Raw genomic sequence first — 20,876 nt, forward strand, 5'->3', positions numbered from 1 at the left:
GTTTACGGTCTGTAGTTTACAATGTGCAGTTTACAATCTGTAGTTTACAATGTGCAGTTTACAGTCTGTAGTTTATATTCTGGAGTTTACAGCGTGTAGTTTACAGTCTGTATTTTAGTGAGCAGTTTACAGTGTGTAGTTTACAGTCTGTAGTTTAGTGTGCAGTTTACAGTCTGTAGTTTACAGCGTGTAGCTTACAGTTTGTAGATCAGTCTATAGTTCAGTCTTCAGTCTGTTATTTACAGCGTGTACCTTACAGCGTGTAGTTTACAGTCTGTAGTTTAGTGTGCGGTTTACGGTCTGTAGTTTACAATGTGCAGTTTACAGTCTGTAGTTTACATTCTGGAGTTTACAGCGTGTAGTTTACAGTCTGTATTTTAGTGAGCAGTGTGTAGTTTACAGTGTGTAGTTTACAGTGTGTAGTTTACAGTGTGCAGTTTACAGTCTGTAGATTACAGTGTGCAGTTTACAGTCTGTAGTTTACATTCTGTAGTTTACAGTGTGCAGTTTACAGTCTGTAGTTTACAGCGTGTAGTTTACAGTCTGTAGTTTACATTCTGTAGTTTACAGTGTGCAGTTTACATTCTGTAGTTTACAGTCTGTAGTTTACAGCGTGCAGTTTACAGTCTGTAGTTTACAGCGTGTAGTTTACAGTCTGTAGTTTACATTCTGTAGTTTACAGTGTGCAGTTTACAGTCTGTAGTTTACAGTGTGCAGTTTACAGTCTGTAGTTTACATTCTGTAGTTTACAGTGTGCAGTTTACAGTCTGTAGTTTACAGTGTGCAGTTTACGGTCTGTAGTTTACAGCATGTAGTTTTGGGGGGGGTGGGGGGGGGAGGGGGGGGGAGGGAGGGGGGGGAGGGGGGAAAGCAACGGGGGGTTGGTCTGGTTGGGAAAGGAAGGTTGGAGCTCAGCCAGTTGCAGTAATGGAGCTAAATGTAGCATATGAGCCTGGTGCTAGCTAACACCGATCAATGCAGATAATGGGACTAGCTACTGTACTCTAATTGTTGATGGTGTTGTTGTTCAACCCAGATCAGGATGCTGGTGGAGATCAGCCATTCCCCAGCAATGTTAATGTCACCATTTTTTGAGGAGGTTAAATTGAAATTTGTCACTTAAGTTTAGCATTCCTGATGTCGTACTACATAGTGTACATGAATGTCCTTGGATAGATGGCTCTTGATAATATGTGACTGTGATGTCCGTTAGAAACTCTGCTGCTCTTAAGCTAAAGCTGTAGGCTTCTTAATGGCTGAGGGCAAAGTTTTTTTTGTGTTTGAGTATGGGCATTAGATAAAGAGTAAGTAAGGAGGCTTTACTGTATTCTGATTGGATCGGCAATGTCATGATTTGATTGGATGATAAAGCAGATGATGCAGTTTGATTGGATGTTAGAGAAATGTGCCGGATCTGCCGGGATAATCTTCTTTGGTGCAGAGAGGTGATTCCCTGCAGCATCATGTGTACACACACACACACACACACACACACACACCCCAAACAAACAGCGGCTGGCTGGCAACAGGTCTCGTTTGGAGTTCTTTGGAAGCTGTCTGTCTTTGTAAATGGCAGCAAACAGGCATATACTTCCGCCCCAAGTCCTCCTCATTTTATCAACTTTTGATAGAAAAATAATTATCTTCCTAAACCTCAAGGGGTCTAATTGAGTTCTTGATCAAGCAGACTCCACTAGGCTACTTTTATTTAGTGCTCATAGTTTGACAAAATCTAGTAGACATCCCTGAATTATCAAAGTGTATTCTGTGGACTTTTCCCTACTGATGCACCACTGTGTTGAATAGATGATCAGTCTAGACCCAGTGGGTCCAGAGTAAGTACTTTTAGTCAGATTAATTAGTTTTACTTTTAAGATCCATTTATTTCCGAGCAGCTGCCATTGGCTTAAAATCCAGCTTTTACTGCCGTAGAGCCAAGATAACGCATCTCATCGTCTTACAGTGTTTACATCCTACAGTAATTCAGGCTTCACTGATTCTCGGAATAAAATGCAAGAAACGTGATTTCAATTTAAAATTGTGGTCCCGGATTAGAGTGGGAGGGGCCACGATGGGCCCTGAGATTCCAGGCAGATTACGAGCTACGGGGCCAGTCTAATTCCTGCAGCAGGACTACTGTCTGAGGGTGTAATTATCGCACTCGGCTTCCAGAGCACAGATGTGTGTCAAGTGTGTTAAACGTATGTACTGTATGTGAGGCTGTTAGCATGCCATAGTGTGTGTGTAGTTAATGCATAGAGCATACTCTCTCTGTGTCAGTGTTACACTGCCTCAGCAAGAAATGCAGTCCACTCACACACTTTCTCAATCACACACACACACACACTGCTGCTGTCCCACTTCTGCTGCCGCTCTATAAATCGCATAAGTCCGCTCTGTTTTGAGCCTACTGCGGCTCAGCAGGGACACATTCCTTATAACTTCAAAGGCTGAAGGATCTTTCCTCGTCAAAAGCTATTTTGAGTGTCTCTATAATGTAGGTCAACTGAATATCTATGAGATGGGGAGAAAACGTGTTACGCTGCAAGCTAAAAAAACAATGTTGATGACGACAGCAGTGGGCGGCACAGCAATAAAACTGCTGAAAGAATGGTTTATGTCTCGCAGAAAGTACGCATTTTTATGTCCGAATGAAAATCCAAAACGATGCCAGTAAAGACAGATTTGGGCATAATAAATGAATTAATTGATTATCATAAATGAATTGGCTTTAATTGTTTGTTTTTTTTAATAGAGAGATATTTTTTCCACCTGCAAAGCGTCTCCTAAGCAAAGAGGTTGAGATGGACCACGGAGTGAAAACAATGAAAAGTACGCTCTTAGAGTCTGTCAGCACACGTTTCACTGAGATCTATTCGGATCCTCTGCACTTCATCGCGACTGTACTTGATCCGTGTTATAAAGACCATTACTTGGATGCGGAAATAACACGAGAAATGATCCAGGCCGCGATGGATGCAGAGACCCCGCGTGGGGACGCAGCAGCGCCCAGCGCAGGAGGAGATCAGAGCGCAGAATATAAGACTCGTATCTCTGCACCAGATGAGGGGCATGCACCCTCGTTTTCTGATATGTTCAGTGAAATCCTGCAAGAAAGTGCCTCAAATAATAATAATAACAATAGGTAAGCTATTCTGTTCTTAGGCTACCATAGACTGTATGTGACTATCAGATTGTAGCCATATTTCTGCTAGATATTATTTTAATTAAACTTAATATTAATTTATACAATTGCAATGCCTTGATTTTAGTAAAGTTAGTACACAGTCATAGCCATAAATGCAATGGTACTAATAATTGGTATAATTTCTTTCGGTTTTCGGTCTTGGTTTCCTCTTTTTCGGTTTTCGGTTTCGGCCAAGAATTTTCATTTCGGTGCATCCCTAGTTAAAACCCCTTACATGTTACCAATTAATTAATGATCTCCTTACAATCCCATTACTATTACTTTAATTCATTGTATTTATAGGGGGGAAATTAAACAGATTTGGATTAATTTTGATAGAGGGTCTGAAATCAATGAAGAGTGTAGATATCTTTTGACCCTTCACAGTCACAGAAACTTTCTTTTGTCCTTTAAGCCGACAGCACATTACACCAGTTTTTGTCTCCACTTTTCTGTTTTAAAGGTCCCATGACATGATGCTCTTTGGATGCTTTTATATAGACCTTAGTGGTCCCCTAATACTGTATCTGAAGTCTCTTTTATATAGACCTTAGTGGTCCCCTAATACTGTATCTGAAGTCTCTTTTATATAGACCTTAGTGGTCCCCTAATACTGTATCTGAAGTCTCTTTTATATAGACCTTAGTGGTCCCCTAATACTGTATCTGAAGTCTCTTTTATATAGGCCTTAGTGGTCCCCTAATACTGTATCTGAAGTCTCTTTTATATAGGCCTTAGTGGTCCCCTAATACTGTATCTGAAGTCTCTTTTATATAGACCTTAGTGGTCCCCTAATACTGTATCTGAAGTCTCTTTTATATAGACCTTAGTGGCCCCCTAATACTGGATCTGAAGTCTCTTTCCCGAAATTCAGCCTTGGTGCAGAATTACAGCCACTAGAGCCAGTCCCACAATGAACTTTCCTTAGGATGTGCCATTTCTGTGTCTGTAGCTATTGAGGAGGAGAGAGGGGGGGCAAGGTGGAGGGTGGGGGTGTGGCCTTGACCAACTGCCACGTTTCTCGTTTGAAAGCCATGATGTCTCTCTCTCTCTCATGGGTGGGCGAAATTCTCTGGACGGGCAAAGCAGAGAAAGGGGAGGTAACCTTGCTCCTTATGACCTCATAAGGAGAAGATTCCAGAACGGCCCATCTGAGCTTTCATTTTTTCAAAGGCAGAGCAGGATACCCAGGGCTCGGTTTACACCTATCACCATTTCAAGCCAATTGGGGACCATAGGCAGGCTGGGGGAACGCATATTAATGTTAAAAAAACTCATAAAGTGAAATTTTCATGCCATGGGACCTTTTAAGTTAAATTATTGCCTGATTATTCCTAGTAGTGTAGTCAATTAATTTTTTTAATTTGATCTCTTTTTTTATTTTCTCTTTGGACTTTAAAATTTTAATTATGAGTCAAAATGTCCTCCATATGCATTTAAATATGTGGGAATCAAATGTGTAACCTTTGGCAGTGCCTTGCATTATGATGATGAAGATGATGAAGGCAGAGATGAAGGGGGCAATAATGATTCTGATGGCTGTGAAGATGAAAGTGATGATGATGATAGCTGACAGTACTTCAGGCATGTGATATCACGTTATCATGGGAATTGTGAACGCTAACTGACACAACGTAGAATGTAGCGTCAGTTAGCATTAAAATGCTAATTGCCGCAACACAGCATAATGTTTAACGACCATCTCATTCACGTCATAAACAACTAACATTTTAAGAAATATTATTAGCAGTCATTATCTCCTTTAGTTCAAATGTTAAAAGGCACAAACAGAGGATGTGTTATATAATATATTTTGTGAACTATAATCCCTTGATCTTCATTTCGTCCTACATATTATTTTTAGGTTTTTGTAAGATCAAATAGGTCTTATGTAAGTACTTAATAGCTGCTAATGCCAATTGTCAATTCTATATTTAGATATTATAAAAGCAAATCTGCTTTATTTATACTGTCTTTTAATTGTCCCCCATTAAAATTGCTAGCACAGTAATACATGTATTTTGTCACGTTCCATGGTGGCTGACATCGCTGGTTTACTGCTAAACAAACTTAGATTTATATTCTGTATGCACATATATTTTGACACAATATTTTTGCTATATTGTAAATATTTTTTTAATTTTTCTGCACACACCCTGTGTAACTCCTCTGATTTAAATACTATCATACGCTAACTTAAACAGTATATATTTCCACATTTAATAAGTGGTTCAAATAGTTTTCATATATGATCTGCTGACCAACTTAAACACCATCACAGATGTTTATTCACATCGTAATTCTAGTATGTTTGAGACTTTACTGATTTAAATATAAATCCTGAAGCGTTAAACCCAACAAACAAGACATAAGGCTCGTCATTATGAAGCTGTTTATGAGCTTATGCTGTAGGATTCGCTGCTGCTGCTGTGTGTGTGTGTGTGTGTGTGTGTGTGTGTGTGTGTGTGTGTGTGTGCGCGTGTGTGCGTGCGCGACGGGCGTGCACACTCCAGGGGGTTTTGGGGGGTGCCGTTAAGGAGATTGTCTGTCTGCTAATCTCCTTCTCCTTGTCCCCCATCATCTTCATTCTATTCTGCCCTTTCGCTCATTCACAATACGGATCCTCTCGCGTGTGCGTGCGTGCGTGCGTGCGTGCGTGCGTGTGTGTGTGTGTGTGTTTAAGCTGACTGGCTAAAGTGGAGCACCTCTGTGAGGAGCCGGCATACATAGACGTTCAGACACTCATGAGAAGTGGCTGCAAAGATCCCCTATAAAATTGACTTCCAACCAAGAGAGAGACTACGAGTGAGACGAGGAGGAAAAACAAATCAGATAAGAGAAGTGGAAAGACGAGACGCCTGCGTTGCGTAGCTGGAGAGAAACTGCGAGGAGGGGGCATTAGGAGCTTGAGATAAAGAGATCAGTGCATCTGCATGGAAGTTGGCACAGGAAAAAAATAAATAAATAAAAACGCCCCTCCCCCACCACCGTCCATCTCTACTTCCCTCTCTCTTCCTCTCATTCCCTCTGTCCCGCTCGGCCAGCGAGGATGTGACAGGAGGAGCATCTCTCACTTTGATTGAACGCAGAAGCTAGTCTGGGAAAGAGTCAGTCAGCTTGTCTGTCAATCCGTTAGTCCGCTGCATCCCCAACCAGGCGATTGGTCGGCCTGTAAGTCAGGGGATAACTGGATTAGTCAACCTGCAGCTCAGTCAGTGTAAACAGCCAGTCAGATACCGAGTCAGTCGGTATTTCTACTTCATTTTCTCTCGTTCTTTCGCTTCTTGTACTTGTGTTTCTATTTCTTGCTACTCCTGTTTTCGCTTCTGGATCTTGTGTTAAGCGCCTGCACTCCTCTGCTGGATTTAAGGCTGTCTGGCTATATACACTTCTGCTCCTCCATCCACCATCCATCCTTCTCCACCGCCTCCTTTATTTCCCTCACAGCTGATTATTTTGGCTCCATCGCTCTGTTGAAGGTTGACAAGCCGGGTGTTTGTGCAGAATCAAACCCAAAGCTGTGATCGCAGATCGGAGCATCTCGCTGCGGAGCTGTCAGATGAAAACAGAATTTTTTTTCTCCACTTTCTCACTTCTCCATCCGTCTAGTTTGTCAGCTGCTGTGGCAGAAGAAAAACACAGGCAATGCCTCCAGTTTGAGTGTCTGTATGTGTGTGTGTGTGTTTGGGATATTTGGATAATCCTTTAGAGAGACAATGAGTTATCTACCAACATGTAGCGTCCGAGCATTAATCTAATCACGCTCCCCTGCCGTCACAATAATAGATGAGATGATGATGATTATGAAGAGGAGGAGAAGCAGGTTTTTTTGCGCTGCCGACCAGATATGTCTGATGATTCCTCACATTTTGGGCTCCTTGGGCGGTGCTCCTCTGTGTTGTTGGGACTAACCCTGGGCTGCTGTTTTTGGGGGGAATAATCTCTGCTTTCACATCAGATTCATGTAGCTCTTCCTTCACTCGTTAGCGTGATAAATATCCATCTGGAAGAAGCCTAATGACACGGGAGTAATGTGCGCAGTCAGCTAACAAGACTGGGAATATACTCATACTTTGTCCAAACTCTGCTGATAAAAACGGATTTTCTGGACTTTTTTTTTTTAAATACCAGATTTTGTAGATTGGTTTGATTCTAATCAGACACAGAAGTGTTGGTTGTTCAACTGAGAACAAACAATGAATTCCTGTTGGAGGAATCAGGTAGGTGAGAGTGGTGCATGTGTGTCCTTAACACAGATTGTGTTGAGTTCCAATGCTGTTGTATAATGTGTGTTGTATAATTTCTCTTGCTGTCCTCAATGTGTGTGTGTGTGTGTGTGTGTGTGTGTGTGTGTGTGTGTGTGTGTGTGTGTGTGTGTGTGTGTGTGTGTGTGTGTGTGTGTGTGTGTGTGTGCGTGTGCAGGAGGAGCAGGCTGCCAAGCTGAAGGCAGAGAATATCCGAGTCGCCCTGGAGAAGATCAAGGAGGCCCAGGTTAAAAAGGTGAGTCTGGGTGGGTCAACACACAGGAGAAAGAAAGGTGCTACAGAAATGTGTGTGTGTGTGTGTGTGATTTGAGTATCTTGACTGTGCATGTGCCTGCCTGTATCTGGCACGTGTCCAGTAGACTCAGTTTTCTGGGTCAGGTCAGTGTTACTCCACATGGAAAGCTCTGGTCAATAACAGCTGGGGTCAGCACACACACAGCACTCAGCATAATGACCATTGCAAACTAAATGAGAGAGAGAGAGAGAGAGAGAGAGAGAGACTGACTGGATTAACAACCTGGATTTATTTCACACAGAGACGTAACACCAGCTACCTGTGTGACCGTCAATCTTCCTGTACACTCTCTGACTCTCACACACAAACACCAAGATGAAGCAATATCATTTAAGGGATAACCATATAAAACCTAATTTATTGCTTGGACATGAGAAATACTTTCATTTGATTGGCTGGTAGGTGTTAAAACATTGGAAGCCAGATGTCTAAACAATGCATATGCACAAAAACCATGAACCATTTTTTAAAAAGCAGAATGTGCTATGATAATGTGTGCAACTTACACAAACAACATACCTTAAGCTCAGCTTATAATTATTTATATTAGTGCATTATTTATATATATATATATATATATATATATATATATATATATATACTAAATCTAAGTTATGTTTTTGATATTGTGCATATATATCAGTAATGTTTATTTAAAAAAAAAAAAAAAAAAAAAAAAATTTAACAGTCATTTAAAACAAAGTTAACACACCAGTAGGCGCTCTATGGTGTTTTAAGCCCCCAACGTCTCCTTCCAGGCTGCGCTGCCTAGAAGGCACTAGGATGAGTCAATGGTTAGGGTTAAGGGTTATGGTTAGGTGCCTTGAAGTCAACGGTCGCAGCGCTGCCTTGAAGTTGACGTTGGGGGCTTAAAACACCATTGAGCCATCTAACCCTAACCTTAACCCTAACCATTGCCTAATCCTAGTGCAGCGCTGCCTGGAAGAAGACATTGTGGGCTTAAAACACAGATAAACCCAACAATAGGCAGACATAGCTTTTAATGTCAATGGTGAAATTTGTAACCATAGAAACAATGCGTAGCGTCATGCTATGGTATGTTGCTATAGGCTATAACTGAGGACTTAATAACTGAGCAAAGTTTGTCTCTTATTTTAGCGTATGTTTTTGTGTGTGTTAAGTAAGTGAGGCCGGGGTTGGTTGGAACACGTTTTACTCTCTGCAGTATTTCTTTGTCATATGTTACAATATTCTAACCAGCAGCAAAACAAAGTGAAGGTCTTAAACGTGGGGTATACTCGCCGCAGCCGACCTGTCGAGCGCCAGTGTGACGCCATGGGAGCGCCGTAACCGTTTATACTCGCGCGTGGTGGTCGCGACACTAGTTGCAGTCTTCTCCTGAACAGAGGTGGCGCTAATGAGGAAAGGCTACCGACGTTGCTCTTTCTACGGACTAGAAGAAGAAGAAAAAGGTAAACAACAGCAGAATTGACGTCAATGCTTCAATTTGATTGGATGACCTACTTGGTCGGATCAAGCCTTTCATTCACCATAAAAGAACTCATCTTAACCCAGTAAGTTTACAAGAGAGACTTGCAGTCCCTCTGAGAGTCCTGGCATCTGGTTGCCCAGAGGCTCGTTCATGCTTCCCGTTTCCACTTTGTTGCGCGCCGCTGAAAAACGCACTCCGGTCGCGCACTCAAAATCCTGACGCGCCAGTGAGATCTACGTCATTTTGACGTCACATTCGCACGCGCCAGCTCAGCTGTGGCGACTGTAAAACGGCCTTTAGCTATAACAGAATGTAAAATTGCCCTCTGACCCAGGTCTCCCCTACTTTGCTGTACTGGGACACTTCTTACACTGTATATTAGATGACTTGCTTTCTTTAAAAGCAAATCTAGTTCAGCACAACTGCTGCCATGCCAGTGACTGCTGCATGTTCATCTTCTGACATGCAATCTGGAGTTTGTTTCTCCCTGAATGAGCCAAAGCAATTTAGTTTAAATATTGCAGACGTGCAGATGTGATGCATTTTAGCCACAAAGTAGCTCTATTTAATGTCATGAGAAGACAACAAAATGCAATTGTGTTGTCAACTGCAGAGCTGGATTATTGTCAAAGAATACGCACAAAAAACCGCAATGAATTTAACCACCAGAATCAAGAAATTGACAATAAAGATGTAAATAATAATCTTCTCTTTTTCTTTTCCCTCTTCATAGTTGGTGATACGCGTTCATTTGTCAGACGAGAGCTCAAAGACCATGATGGTGGACGAGAGACAGACGGTCAGACAGGTACGACTCTGTCTCACGTTGCACTTGTGTACAGTCGGGCTGCAGTAACAGTGATGTAGTAATAGTAACTGTGTCACTTTCAGTAATTCATCGTAGCACAGCAGTTTGTAACATCTGTGAGATTAGACATATTCCCCGTTTGTGTTGACACTTGTCATGGCTTTAGCTCGAGTATCTGTAGTAGAACTGCCAGCTGTAGAAAACACTATTAGTAGCAATTATACTTTTTTTATTAATATTTGTATTATTACTACAGTAGCAGCAGAAGTAGTAGTGTCATTAGCTGTACCATGGGTTGACGAGCTGCACCTGAATGCACCCTGAAGTCCCATCGTCAAGAGTATCTTTGCGTTGTCGCGGAGGGGTCTTGAATCACCCTGAAGGGGTTATACTGCTTTGATGACCGGCTCGCTCTATATTATCCCGCTTATTACACGGCTACAAAATATTGATTGAAAAAGGATTTCATTGATTTGAAAACGATTGTATTGCTTTCGCTCTCTACGGATGGAACACTGCATCCATAGCAACGTAAACTGTGTAGCCTACTTAGTGTTATAATTCACATTAAACTGTAACATTTGCGTTGATGGTGAAGTGAGACAAGGTGAATGGGACTTCTTTGGGAATATTTATTTTGACGTTTCTGTCCTCATTCACCTCCTGTTCTTCTTGCCCGGGCCCTGCAGTTAACACATGGAAACGCAATGTTACAATGTAACTGTAGTCCCTACGGCTGAAGTTACAGCATAGCGATCATAGACTGTTTATAAAGTAGGGATGCACCGAAGCTAGATTTTTGGGGATTCGCCCGAATACCGAATCCACTGGTTAAGATTCTGCCGAATCCGAATACCGAATCCTACTCCCATCCTCAGTCCATTAACACAGTATACACATTAATGAAGTAAACAACGTCCACAGCCTCTAAAATAGATATGTAACAACTTAATGTTGAATTCACACGCTCTTTTCACATCGTAGGAAAGCACATCGCTATCGCCAGGTGACAATTTAGTTTAGCAAATCTTTGCTAACCAGTGTATGACGAAGGGATGTGGGGTGGGTGAAATTAGAAAGCTAACGGTAGTTAACGAGCAACAGCCGGCCGTTGGGTCGCTCTGCTCCCACTGTAGGTCTGCCGAGAGATCGTCTGGTTAACACAAGTTTTTAACTGTGACTGTCACAGTCAAAGATGGAACCATCACGAGTTCCATTTTCACTTTCTCACAGCCCACCTACGTAAACACCTTCCCGTAATCAACGGCGGCCTCATTACGTCGACCAGCGTAGTGCGAGTGTAGGGTTCGAACCCCATCAAACCGAATCCCATCAATAAGCCCAATATTCGGCCGAATCCAAATCCTGGATTCGGTGCATCCCTAATATAAAGATGTAGCGATAGGCGCTCAACAGGCAAAAGTCTGTTATGAAGAATTATCAGACCACAGAATGCAGTGATTGACCAATCAGAACCATGTATTCGACCCACCCGTGTAATAATATTAATTGTGCAGTGATGCTCGTCTGTTTGGCAGCGACTGAGGGCATCAAGGTACCGGACCGAATCCGCATTGCCATTCCGTCTAGTAACAGTAGATGGCACCGGGTTTCGGTACCCACCGCTAAAGTAATAACGTTACATCTGTCATTCGATGGTAGTGTCACTATTTGCAGTTTCATTAGCAGAAGTAGCAATCGCACGATTAACAGTAGCGTTAGTAGTACTAGCATCATTAATAGTAGTAGTGTTTTGCTCACAGTGTCTCCTGTTGTTCAGGTTTTGGACAGTTTGTTGGAGAAATCTCACTGTGGTTACAGTCCAGACTGGTCACTGGTGGAAACCATCAACGAGCTGCAGATGGGTGAGCGCACACACGCACACACACACACCACACACACACACACACACACACACACACACACACACACACTGCTTCTTTGTCCTACTTATACACAGTTAGAGCTGGCTGTTTGATCTCAGTGAGCATTTGCAGCATACGTTCAACCACAATATGTTTATCAAGTCAAGATCTATGCATTATTAAATTGTTTTAGAGCCCAAAAACTAGTACAGCATAGAGCTTTATATCGCTGGCCCGGAGTCAGTGGAGGATAATGTAAAACAGAAAGCATATTTCAGATGGTACGACGGGATTAGCTAGCTTCAGAAAGGGTTGGCACATAAATGCTGCCGTGACTTCAGTGTGGATTGCTTTATGTTTTGACATTGCTAAAGATGTTTTGTAGCAACAGATTTAAAGGCAGGGCTAGTAACTATTTCCAGTATGCACTTTTTTATATACCGGTATTGACCCCCTGCGCGTACTCAACCCCTCCCGTGTACGAGTCTGAGCTCAATGCGCGTCATCCCCCGCAATGCTAACAGTCGTCATGTTTGTTTTAAACATTCGGTGTGATAATGTTGTGTGTTTGCTTATCGGTGAATGAGACGTGAAGTAAAAATGCGCTCCTTTCTCCGCTCTGTTCTAAAGCAGCGGCGCTCGTGCACGTCTGTGTGTGGGTCGGCGCCCCTGGGGGGGCACAGGGGGAGGGGTTAGACAGAGCCCCGAGGAGGTGCTACTTTCAAATCTTGCTAATTTTTCAACATTACCCACCTTGCCTTTAAGTCATTGCTAACCGCTTTACTGGCTGTAGGAGCCACATATTTCTCCTGTATGTTTATGTTAATGGTCTTATTTACATTATTCACTGATTATGATATTATGTACTGATATTGTAGGTGGTGGGCGTGTTCACCGGGGTTTGGGCAGAGGAGATAACGGTATATTTGTTTGCTTCCCATGTTCACTTGGTTTTGGGTTTTGACAGAAAGGGGGTGAGCCTGGGAGCGAACACTTTCCGTTGTCCGCACCTATTCCGCACTTATTAGCATCACCAAGTCACTTTGCATTTGGTAACTGCTGTACTAGTTGTATTATACGTGTGGAGGAATGAATGATTGAAATCGGATCTGTTTAGTACCTCGCGGCTCCATTGTTTTGGTTTGCTTACAGCCGCTACACTAGCTACAGTAAGACAGTAAAGGCTTTTGAGTGGTGCAACCTGATAATACAACCTATTCAAGATGTCCAGGTGTGTATGTGTTGAGTTCATTTGTCAGTAACATTGTGCCCAGCAGTGACTCTCAGACAGCACAGCTATTCAGCCACAAAGATGTGATCATACAAACACACACACACACACACACACACACACACACACACACACACACACACACACACACACACACACACACACACCTCCCTTGGGGGTCGTAATGTGTGTTTGCCAGCGCACGCTCTGTACTATGAGCTCCAACTCCACTTAACACTCTTTGACAAACACAAACACATGCACGCACACACACACACACACACACACACACACAGTTTTTATGTAGGTCCGGAGCAATGATGCGTGTGATCTAACCTACATCTTCAGGGCTTCTGCTGAACAGCCAGTCAGCTTTGTTACGAAAGAGCGATAGAGAAGGTGAAGTGTAGCTCGTACCGCCACGTTCAGCCAAACCTAAACCTTTCCGCATTTAAACAAATCGACCCCACATGGGGTTCTCAAAACATGGGCAGAGGGCCAGGATTTGGCCTTAGGATGATTTAAATTGGCCTCGCTGTTTATTAAGGAAATAACCCTTTAACAGCAGCCCCTGCACACACACACAAACACACATATGTACACACCAGCACCACCAGCACCCTGCTGGGTGCCCTTTGGCAAAACACCCGACTTCCTGTCAGATCCTAACCTCTGACCTCTTACTGCTTCCCTCCAGGAAATAACAGAGTGGCAAAGAATAATTATGATCATGAGACGAAGAATACGTATTTACATTATTAATAGTAGTAGTAAAAGAAGCAGCAGTATTTCCTGTTATAATAGTAATAGTGTTAGTATACATTTTACTATTATAAATGTATTAATTTCACATTGATTCCCAAACTAATGAACAACACATTAATCAATGTAGGGACTAAGTTGTTTGCTCCTCATGATTACTGAGTTCATGTCTTCTGGCCCAGGACTGATATCGTAAACAATGTGTGATAAATTATAATATTATCTAGTTGGCATAAGTAAATCATTAGGGAAACTACACACGTTTCACTGTTGCAAAAGATCTTAGATATTTGCTTAATTTACAAAACAATTTAATAAAGCTGTATACTGGTAATAATTCTACTTAGTGCTGCTCATCTGCTATATTATTAGTTCATATGTTCATACACAAATTACCCAGATGTCTGTTTAGTCATGACCTCAGTTATTTAAATATGATCAGTTATTTAATTGATGCATGCATTGTTTTGGGATCAGATAGCCTCCATTTAAAGCTATGATCTATAATGTTTGGGTCATCCAAACTACAGAAAAGATGAAGGAGCATCTACAGTGGTGTAGTGTTTCTGAAGTTGTTACAAATAGTTGTTGGCATGCGAAATCAACCAACCAGGTGACATAAACAAGAACATACCATAAACTGAAGTGATCAAATTACACAGCATTCACCGTACAGTCAGCTGTACATCTGCAAACTGACAAACGCACATGTAATCAACATAATCGGTTATCAACCAATCGTCAAATTATTTTCTGTTGTTGACTAACCAATTCATTGAGTAATTATTTAACAACTTATCTTGCTGAAGGATTAAAAACAATTTTTTATAATTACTATCACACTGCCGTAATCTTAACTACAGTATTATTGCGAAATCCGTGGTAATCAATGTTAGAATAATTACATTATCAAATAGACAGGACCACTGAAGTTATATCAAAGTTCATTTTACTTGAGAACCCAACAAGGAGGCCTTCTCCGCACTACAGAATAGTACAGACAATGACCTAATGAAAAGCTCTCCACAGCTGTTTTCTTTATAATACCAAGGGAAATGCAATGCAATCATGATAAGAGTTGGTGTCGTCGGTTGTTATCTTGTCAGAGTCGATGACGTCTCATCTATCTTGTCTGGGAGGGCGTGTATGCCCTCAGGAACACACCGGGCTTAGATAAGGACGAGCAATGGCTCCATGTTATCTTGTTTAGAGTATTCAGTATAATATTATTCTATGCAAACAGTTTAATAATAACAAGAGAGAAAGTATGTAAATCTAAATTTCTCTAACAGTCAACTTTATCTGTGTCCCTAAGGGCGTATGGGTGTGCAGCAGATATAAAACACATAAGAGACATACATACGAGATATACACCGCTGTCCTGACAACCATCGTCGACCTCCACATCAACATCCATTACATCGCCAACCCCTTTGTCAACGTCTTTGACTTCATCATCACATAGTCAACAGACAAAAATAACTAAGTGGATAGCCCCACAATTCAAGTTTGTACGTGATGTGATGTATTTGGATATAAAAATTGTACTGTAACTGTATAAGGAAAGTGATGCTCTTGGCTAAAGCGTGATTTTATGCTTCTGCGTAAAATCTAGGCTGTGGCTACGTACGTAGGACCCTACGCCGTAGCCTGACGTGCACTGCTTGAAAAATGTAACTACACGTTGCGGTGACGCACGTCACTCGGCCGTGGCTGGGTAGCGTTGCATTTCCCCCCCCCGACTCATTTCCTGGTTCTCCTTCTCCATAACCAACATGAAATCAAGGAGAGGGTTAACTTTACCTGCTACAGATTACCCACTGTGGTCGGAAAGAACAGGGGAGACACTTTGTTTCTCTCACTATGTCTCTAGAGTCGCTACTCGCTCCGAAGCTAATTGCTGTCACTCTCTCACTCGCTCTACCACACACTCCCTACGCACACACACATGCCGGCCCTGCTATTAAGAGATCAACGCACACACCAACGCACAAGTATAAACATCAGGCCACTTACGGAGGCTACGGCGAAATGATCACGCTTAACACAGACTATCAAAAATGATATGCTTCTTTGGATTATTAGCAAACACATGTATAATTGCTGAGGTACGTTAAGGTGTCTGTATTCCAGAATATGTCACAGTGAAACCACATTATTATGACTAAACACATCTGGCCCCAAATAAAAAAACTCACATTTTGTTAGTGAGGTCAACACAGTTGAAAATTCAATGTGGGTCACAGCTGACATGGTTTTATCCATTTCAGTCCTCAGAGGATACATCTGAAAAGCAGCTGGGGAGACACATTGTTTAAAAAGAGGGCAGCAGATTGCCACGAGCCATATTTCCTCTGTAGAGCAGTGAGGAGAGCAGGGTTATTATGAGTGGGGAACATCCTCGCAGTAACAGTCTCCTTAACTTTACCGTTTTCACATTCCCAAATGCACTTTTGGATGAATTCTGTGAACTGTGGTGCTGTGTTTTGTTGCTGTGGCTAGAGTCTCTATAGAAACTGCTAATTCATGACTGCTGTATTTATTGCCCAACATCATACCAAACAGGGGGGAAATGAAACGTGTCTAACTGATGGCCATAACATCAACCAATAATATCATCCAGGAGACTTATTAAAGTATTTTAAAGAGTCATTTAAAAAAAGAAAATCGTATTTGTGGATTATAGAAGTTTGGGTTTTGTGCCAAAATCTTTATATTGATTGTGTGATTAGACATTAAGTTGTCTCCTTTATTTTTTGTTCTTGTTAAGATAAAAAAAAAAACTAAAATAAACCAGAGTTTAAACCCCTTTGAGGAAACAATAAGTCAGAAGAATGACAGCAATGTCTAAATAACTTTTTGTAATTTGTAACGATTTTCCTGCTTTGACCGGAATTAACAGAACATCAATTAAAATATCTCATTCATTTTGTCCAGAGCGGATCTTCGAGGATCATGAGAACCTGGTGGAGAACCTGCTAAACTGGACCAGAGACAGCCAGAACCTCCTGATGTTCACTGAACGCATCGAGAAGTATGCTGTCTTCAAAAACCCCCAGGTGAGATCCATGCACACACACATGAACACATGGGAGGGTTCCCAAAAGGCAACTGTTTAAGTAAATGATAGTTGTTTATATATATATATATATATATATATATATATATATATATATATATATATATATATAGTTAACCAGTGGTCTGTCTCTCTCTCCTGCTCCGTCTGCTGCAGAACTATTTGTTGGGGCGCAAGGAGACATGTGAGATGGCTGAAAGAAACAAAGAAGCTCTGTTAGAGGTTAGTTTGTTTTCTCCTCTTGCACACAGCTGCTTCCTCAAATGCATCTTTGCCCAGAATTCCTCTGAAAAGTGTCCATCTCACAGTCTTAAGAATGGCGACCAGTGTTGATTTTCCAAAAAAAAGGAGGTCTGAGGCATGCGCACCATTTCAGTAACAGTCTGACATCAAACACCAATTACAGCGATACTGCGATCATTCTTTTAGCAGCTATTTTGATAATCGATTACTGGTTTAAGTCGTTCTTTGAGGAAAAAAAGTCAAACGACATCCGATTCCAGCTTCTATAAATGTGAATATTTTCTAGTTTCCTGTGACAGTAAACTGAATATTTATCTTTGAGTTGTGGACAAAACAAGACAATTGAGAACGTCATCTTGGGCTTTGGGAAAACACGCAATGACATTTTTCACCATTTTGGGACATTTTATAGACAATATAACAATGAAAATAAATGTAGTTGCAGCCCTATTACCTATCGCTTTCATGTTCACCTGCCATGGCGCTTTACAGTCAATCTGTATAATATCTAGGTAGAAAGAAATGATGTTGGGATGAATGTGAGAAAAGCAAACCGTTTTGCTGTGAACAAGTCATTCTGTCTGCAAACTGCACTCATACGTTCTGTAGTTCAACTGGTTAAAATGTGGTCAACCCTGAAACTGAACAACAATCCCATGCATCTGTTGTGTCTGTGTGTGTGTGTGTGTGTGTGTGTGTGTGTGTGTGTGTGTGTGTGTGTGTGTGTGTGTGTGTGTGTGTGTGTGTGTGTGTGTGTGTGTGTGTGTGTGTGTGTGTGTGTGTGTCTGTCGTGCGTCAGGAGTGTTTTGGCGGCAGCTCAGTGTCTGTCCCCGAGATGGAGGGAGTGTTGTGGCTGAAAGAGGACGGGAAGAAGTCGTGGAAGAAACGCTACTTCCTGCTGAGGGCTTCTGGCATCTACTATGTTCCTAAGGGAAAGGCCAAGGTGTGTGTAATGACAAGAAGCCCTGAGGGCAATATGGAGAAAACGACAGCATTTTGTTGGTTTGTTTGATTGATTTGGACGATTTAAAAAAAAAAAAAATTATTGTAAAACTGAAAAAAAAGATACTTGAAATTGAACACGCGTGTGTTTGTGTAGGCGTCCAGAGACCTGGTGTGTTTCCTCCAGCTGGATCACGTTAACGTATACCTCGGCCAGGACTACAAGAGCAAGTACAAGGCTCCCACTGACTACTGCATGGTGCTGAAGGTACATTCACACACAGATACATTTACACACACACACATGTAGGAGTGATGGGGTTTGACATAAATTACAATTGTCTGGTTTGTGGCACTGTTCTCTCACAGTGCCCCCTAGTGGTGGGACAGATTAATGAAAGCTATTTTAAACAAAGATACTATAACAATTAATTGAACAATCATATTTTTGTTTAATGTATTTATACGGCATTGGTTTGATATTAAATACATTGGGGTATTTGTAGCAGCAAAAGTGGCAGGAGTTGTAGTGAAAGTACAATTAGTAAATAGCACATTAATGAAATGGAAAGAAGAAAAAAAGATGCATGCAAGCACTACTAGTAAACAAAGTATCCTTTACACAGAGTAATACAGAGTGTGTGTGTGTGTGTGTGTGTGTGTGTGTGTGTGTGTGTGTGTGTGTGTGTGTGTTTATGTGTAGCACCCTCAGATCCAGAAGAAGTCTCAGTACATCAAGTACCTCTGCTGTGACGATGTCAGAACCCTCCAACAGTGGATCCACAGTATTCGAATCGCCAAGGTAAAAACGTTTCCTTTTTTGAAAAAACAAAATGTTGCTGCCCGTCTCATATGCTAATATGCTCATCCTGTAGAAACATTTACACCGTAACAGTCTCCGTGCGGCAACGTGTTCAGTCTGATGAAGATGCAGTACTATTAGATTCTTGCCAAATTCAAACTGCTTTAAAGGTCCAGTGTGTAACGTGTTTAGTTGTTCATTATCAAAATCTGTGTTGCCCATTCACTAACTTGTCCTTTTTCATGAATATTTACCTCCACCATTAATTCCAAGTATTCCTATTGGCTTAAAATTTTACATTTGCATTCGCATGAACTGGGGTAGACGCTCCATATTCATGCACCATCTTGAAATACATTAGCCTGTAAGGGACATACAGGACATGCTTCTCCGCCTTTCGCGTTTTCGCTGTCACATGATAAACTCACAGGTGCTGCTAATGGGTATCGTAGTCTCCCGACCCCGGCAAGTTTGAAGAAGGAAACATGGAGGACCACACGTATTCAAAATCCAAATTTCAGGAACAGGAGTCTTCTTCTTCGCCCAGAAAAAGAAACAGGATATTGAAGAGCAAGAGACCGGCTTTTTGAAGCGTGAAGGCTACCGTAGCTGTAATACGTACTTTGAACTGCGTGGCGCGAAAGACTTGATTGCGATATATGATCTCAACGCTAGATGGGAGAAATTCCCACACATTGGACCTTTTAATGCAGTTTTTGTGTTTGTTGTCATTGTGATGTAGTTGCACATCTCACAACACCTGTTGTCCGTCTCTCTGTCAGTATGGGAAGCAGCTGTACATCAACTTCCAGGAGGCAATGAGGAGGACAGAGGCGGCCTACGATTGGTCCTCCCTCTCTTCTTCCTCCATCAAGTCAGGATCCAGCTCCTCCAGCCTTCCAGGTCTGTCTGTCGGTCTGATTTGGTTTAACAGTCAAATGTATGACAAGATTTTCTACCAAAAGCAGCAAACATAAACCACAGTCGTTTTGCAATATTAATAATATCCATTAATAAATCAAATGGAATTAGCATCAAAAAAGTTAAACAAAACTTACTTTTGCACGTGTCCACACCCCAGAGTCCCAGTCCAACCACTCCAGCCAATCGGACAGTGGCGTTTCAGAGATGACATCATCAGGCCACGCCCGCTCGCAGAGTGTCGTCAGCTCCGTCTTCTCCGACGCCTGGAGGAGAGGAACGCAAGGAGAGGTGGGAACTCGCACAAACACGCTCTGTCTTTGCATTGTCCTGTTTACTTGAGGACTACATTTCCCATATTTCCCCTCTGCTTCCCTGCCAGCGGTCAAAGGTGAAGGGACGAATGCCAGTTCCTCTTTGTGCAGGAGGAGGAGAGAGTGGAGGTTAGACAGGAAGTGATGCAACAGGCATGCTAACAGTTTGGCTGCAGCCGTTAAAACACTAAGATGTTTGTGTTGGTGCTTTGAAGTGACCTGTCTTATCGCACTAATTGAATTAGCAGGTATACTGTATTTACATCGCACTTGTGGATGTAGCGTTAGCTAATGCTCTGAAACTCCATGTCCTCTGGAATTGCAGACTAGCCGTATGTACTGTTTCTGACTGTCTGAGTCTACAGTGAGCAGATAATGCTAGCAAGACCCTCCTCCGCAGCGCTGTGGAGGACCTGTGTGAAGCTGGCCCCCCATGTCATCCAAAAATTATTAAAAACACTGCTTTTCGTTTGTGCCGATTTGTGCCTTAAAAATTATCGTTTGTGCTGTTAAGGGATTTAAGTAATTAAACTTTTCTGGCCAGTGACGTCACCCAGCTCCCCATTAATGTCCAAATCTCCCAAAAATGGTCTCAATCGGTTGTGCTACGTTTGTGCTGATTTGTGCTGTTAAAAAAACATTTGTGCTACTATGTTTTTTAAGTTATTAGGCTTTATTACGTGCGTTATGTCACCCAGCCCCCCATTAA

General features: G+C 41.9%; 1 protein-coding gene across 4 annotated transcripts in view; it reads left to right on the forward strand.

The window, feature by feature from the left end:
- raph1a (Ras association (RalGDS/AF-6) and pleckstrin homology domains 1a) overlaps nt 1-20,876 on the forward strand; it is an 88,377-nt gene that overhangs the window by 62,719 nt on the left and 4,782 nt on the right. For all 4 annotated transcript variants that reach the window (XM_039818103.1, XM_039818102.1, XM_039818104.1 and 1 more), the window contains 10 exons: nt 7,610-7,687; nt 9,934-10,008; nt 11,789-11,873; nt 16,804-16,925; nt 17,102-17,167; nt 17,988-18,131; nt 18,288-18,398; nt 18,834-18,932; nt 19,715-19,835; nt 20,014-20,144. In XM_039818103.1, the coding sequence (XP_039674037.1) occupies nt 7,610-7,687; nt 9,934-10,008; nt 11,789-11,873; nt 16,804-16,925; nt 17,102-17,167; nt 17,988-18,131; nt 18,288-18,398; nt 18,834-18,932; nt 19,715-19,835; nt 20,014-20,144 (1,032 nt within the window). The remainder of the gene's footprint in view (nt 1-7,609; nt 7,688-9,933; nt 10,009-11,788; nt 11,874-16,803; nt 16,926-17,101; nt 17,168-17,987; nt 18,132-18,287; nt 18,399-18,833; nt 18,933-19,714; nt 19,836-20,013; nt 20,145-20,876) is intronic.

This window comes from Perca fluviatilis, chromosome 12 (assembly GCF_010015445.1).
Source record: "Perca fluviatilis chromosome 12, GENO_Pfluv_1.0, whole genome shotgun sequence".
Taxonomy (NCBI): Eukaryota; Metazoa; Chordata; class Actinopteri; order Perciformes; family Percidae; genus Perca; species Perca fluviatilis.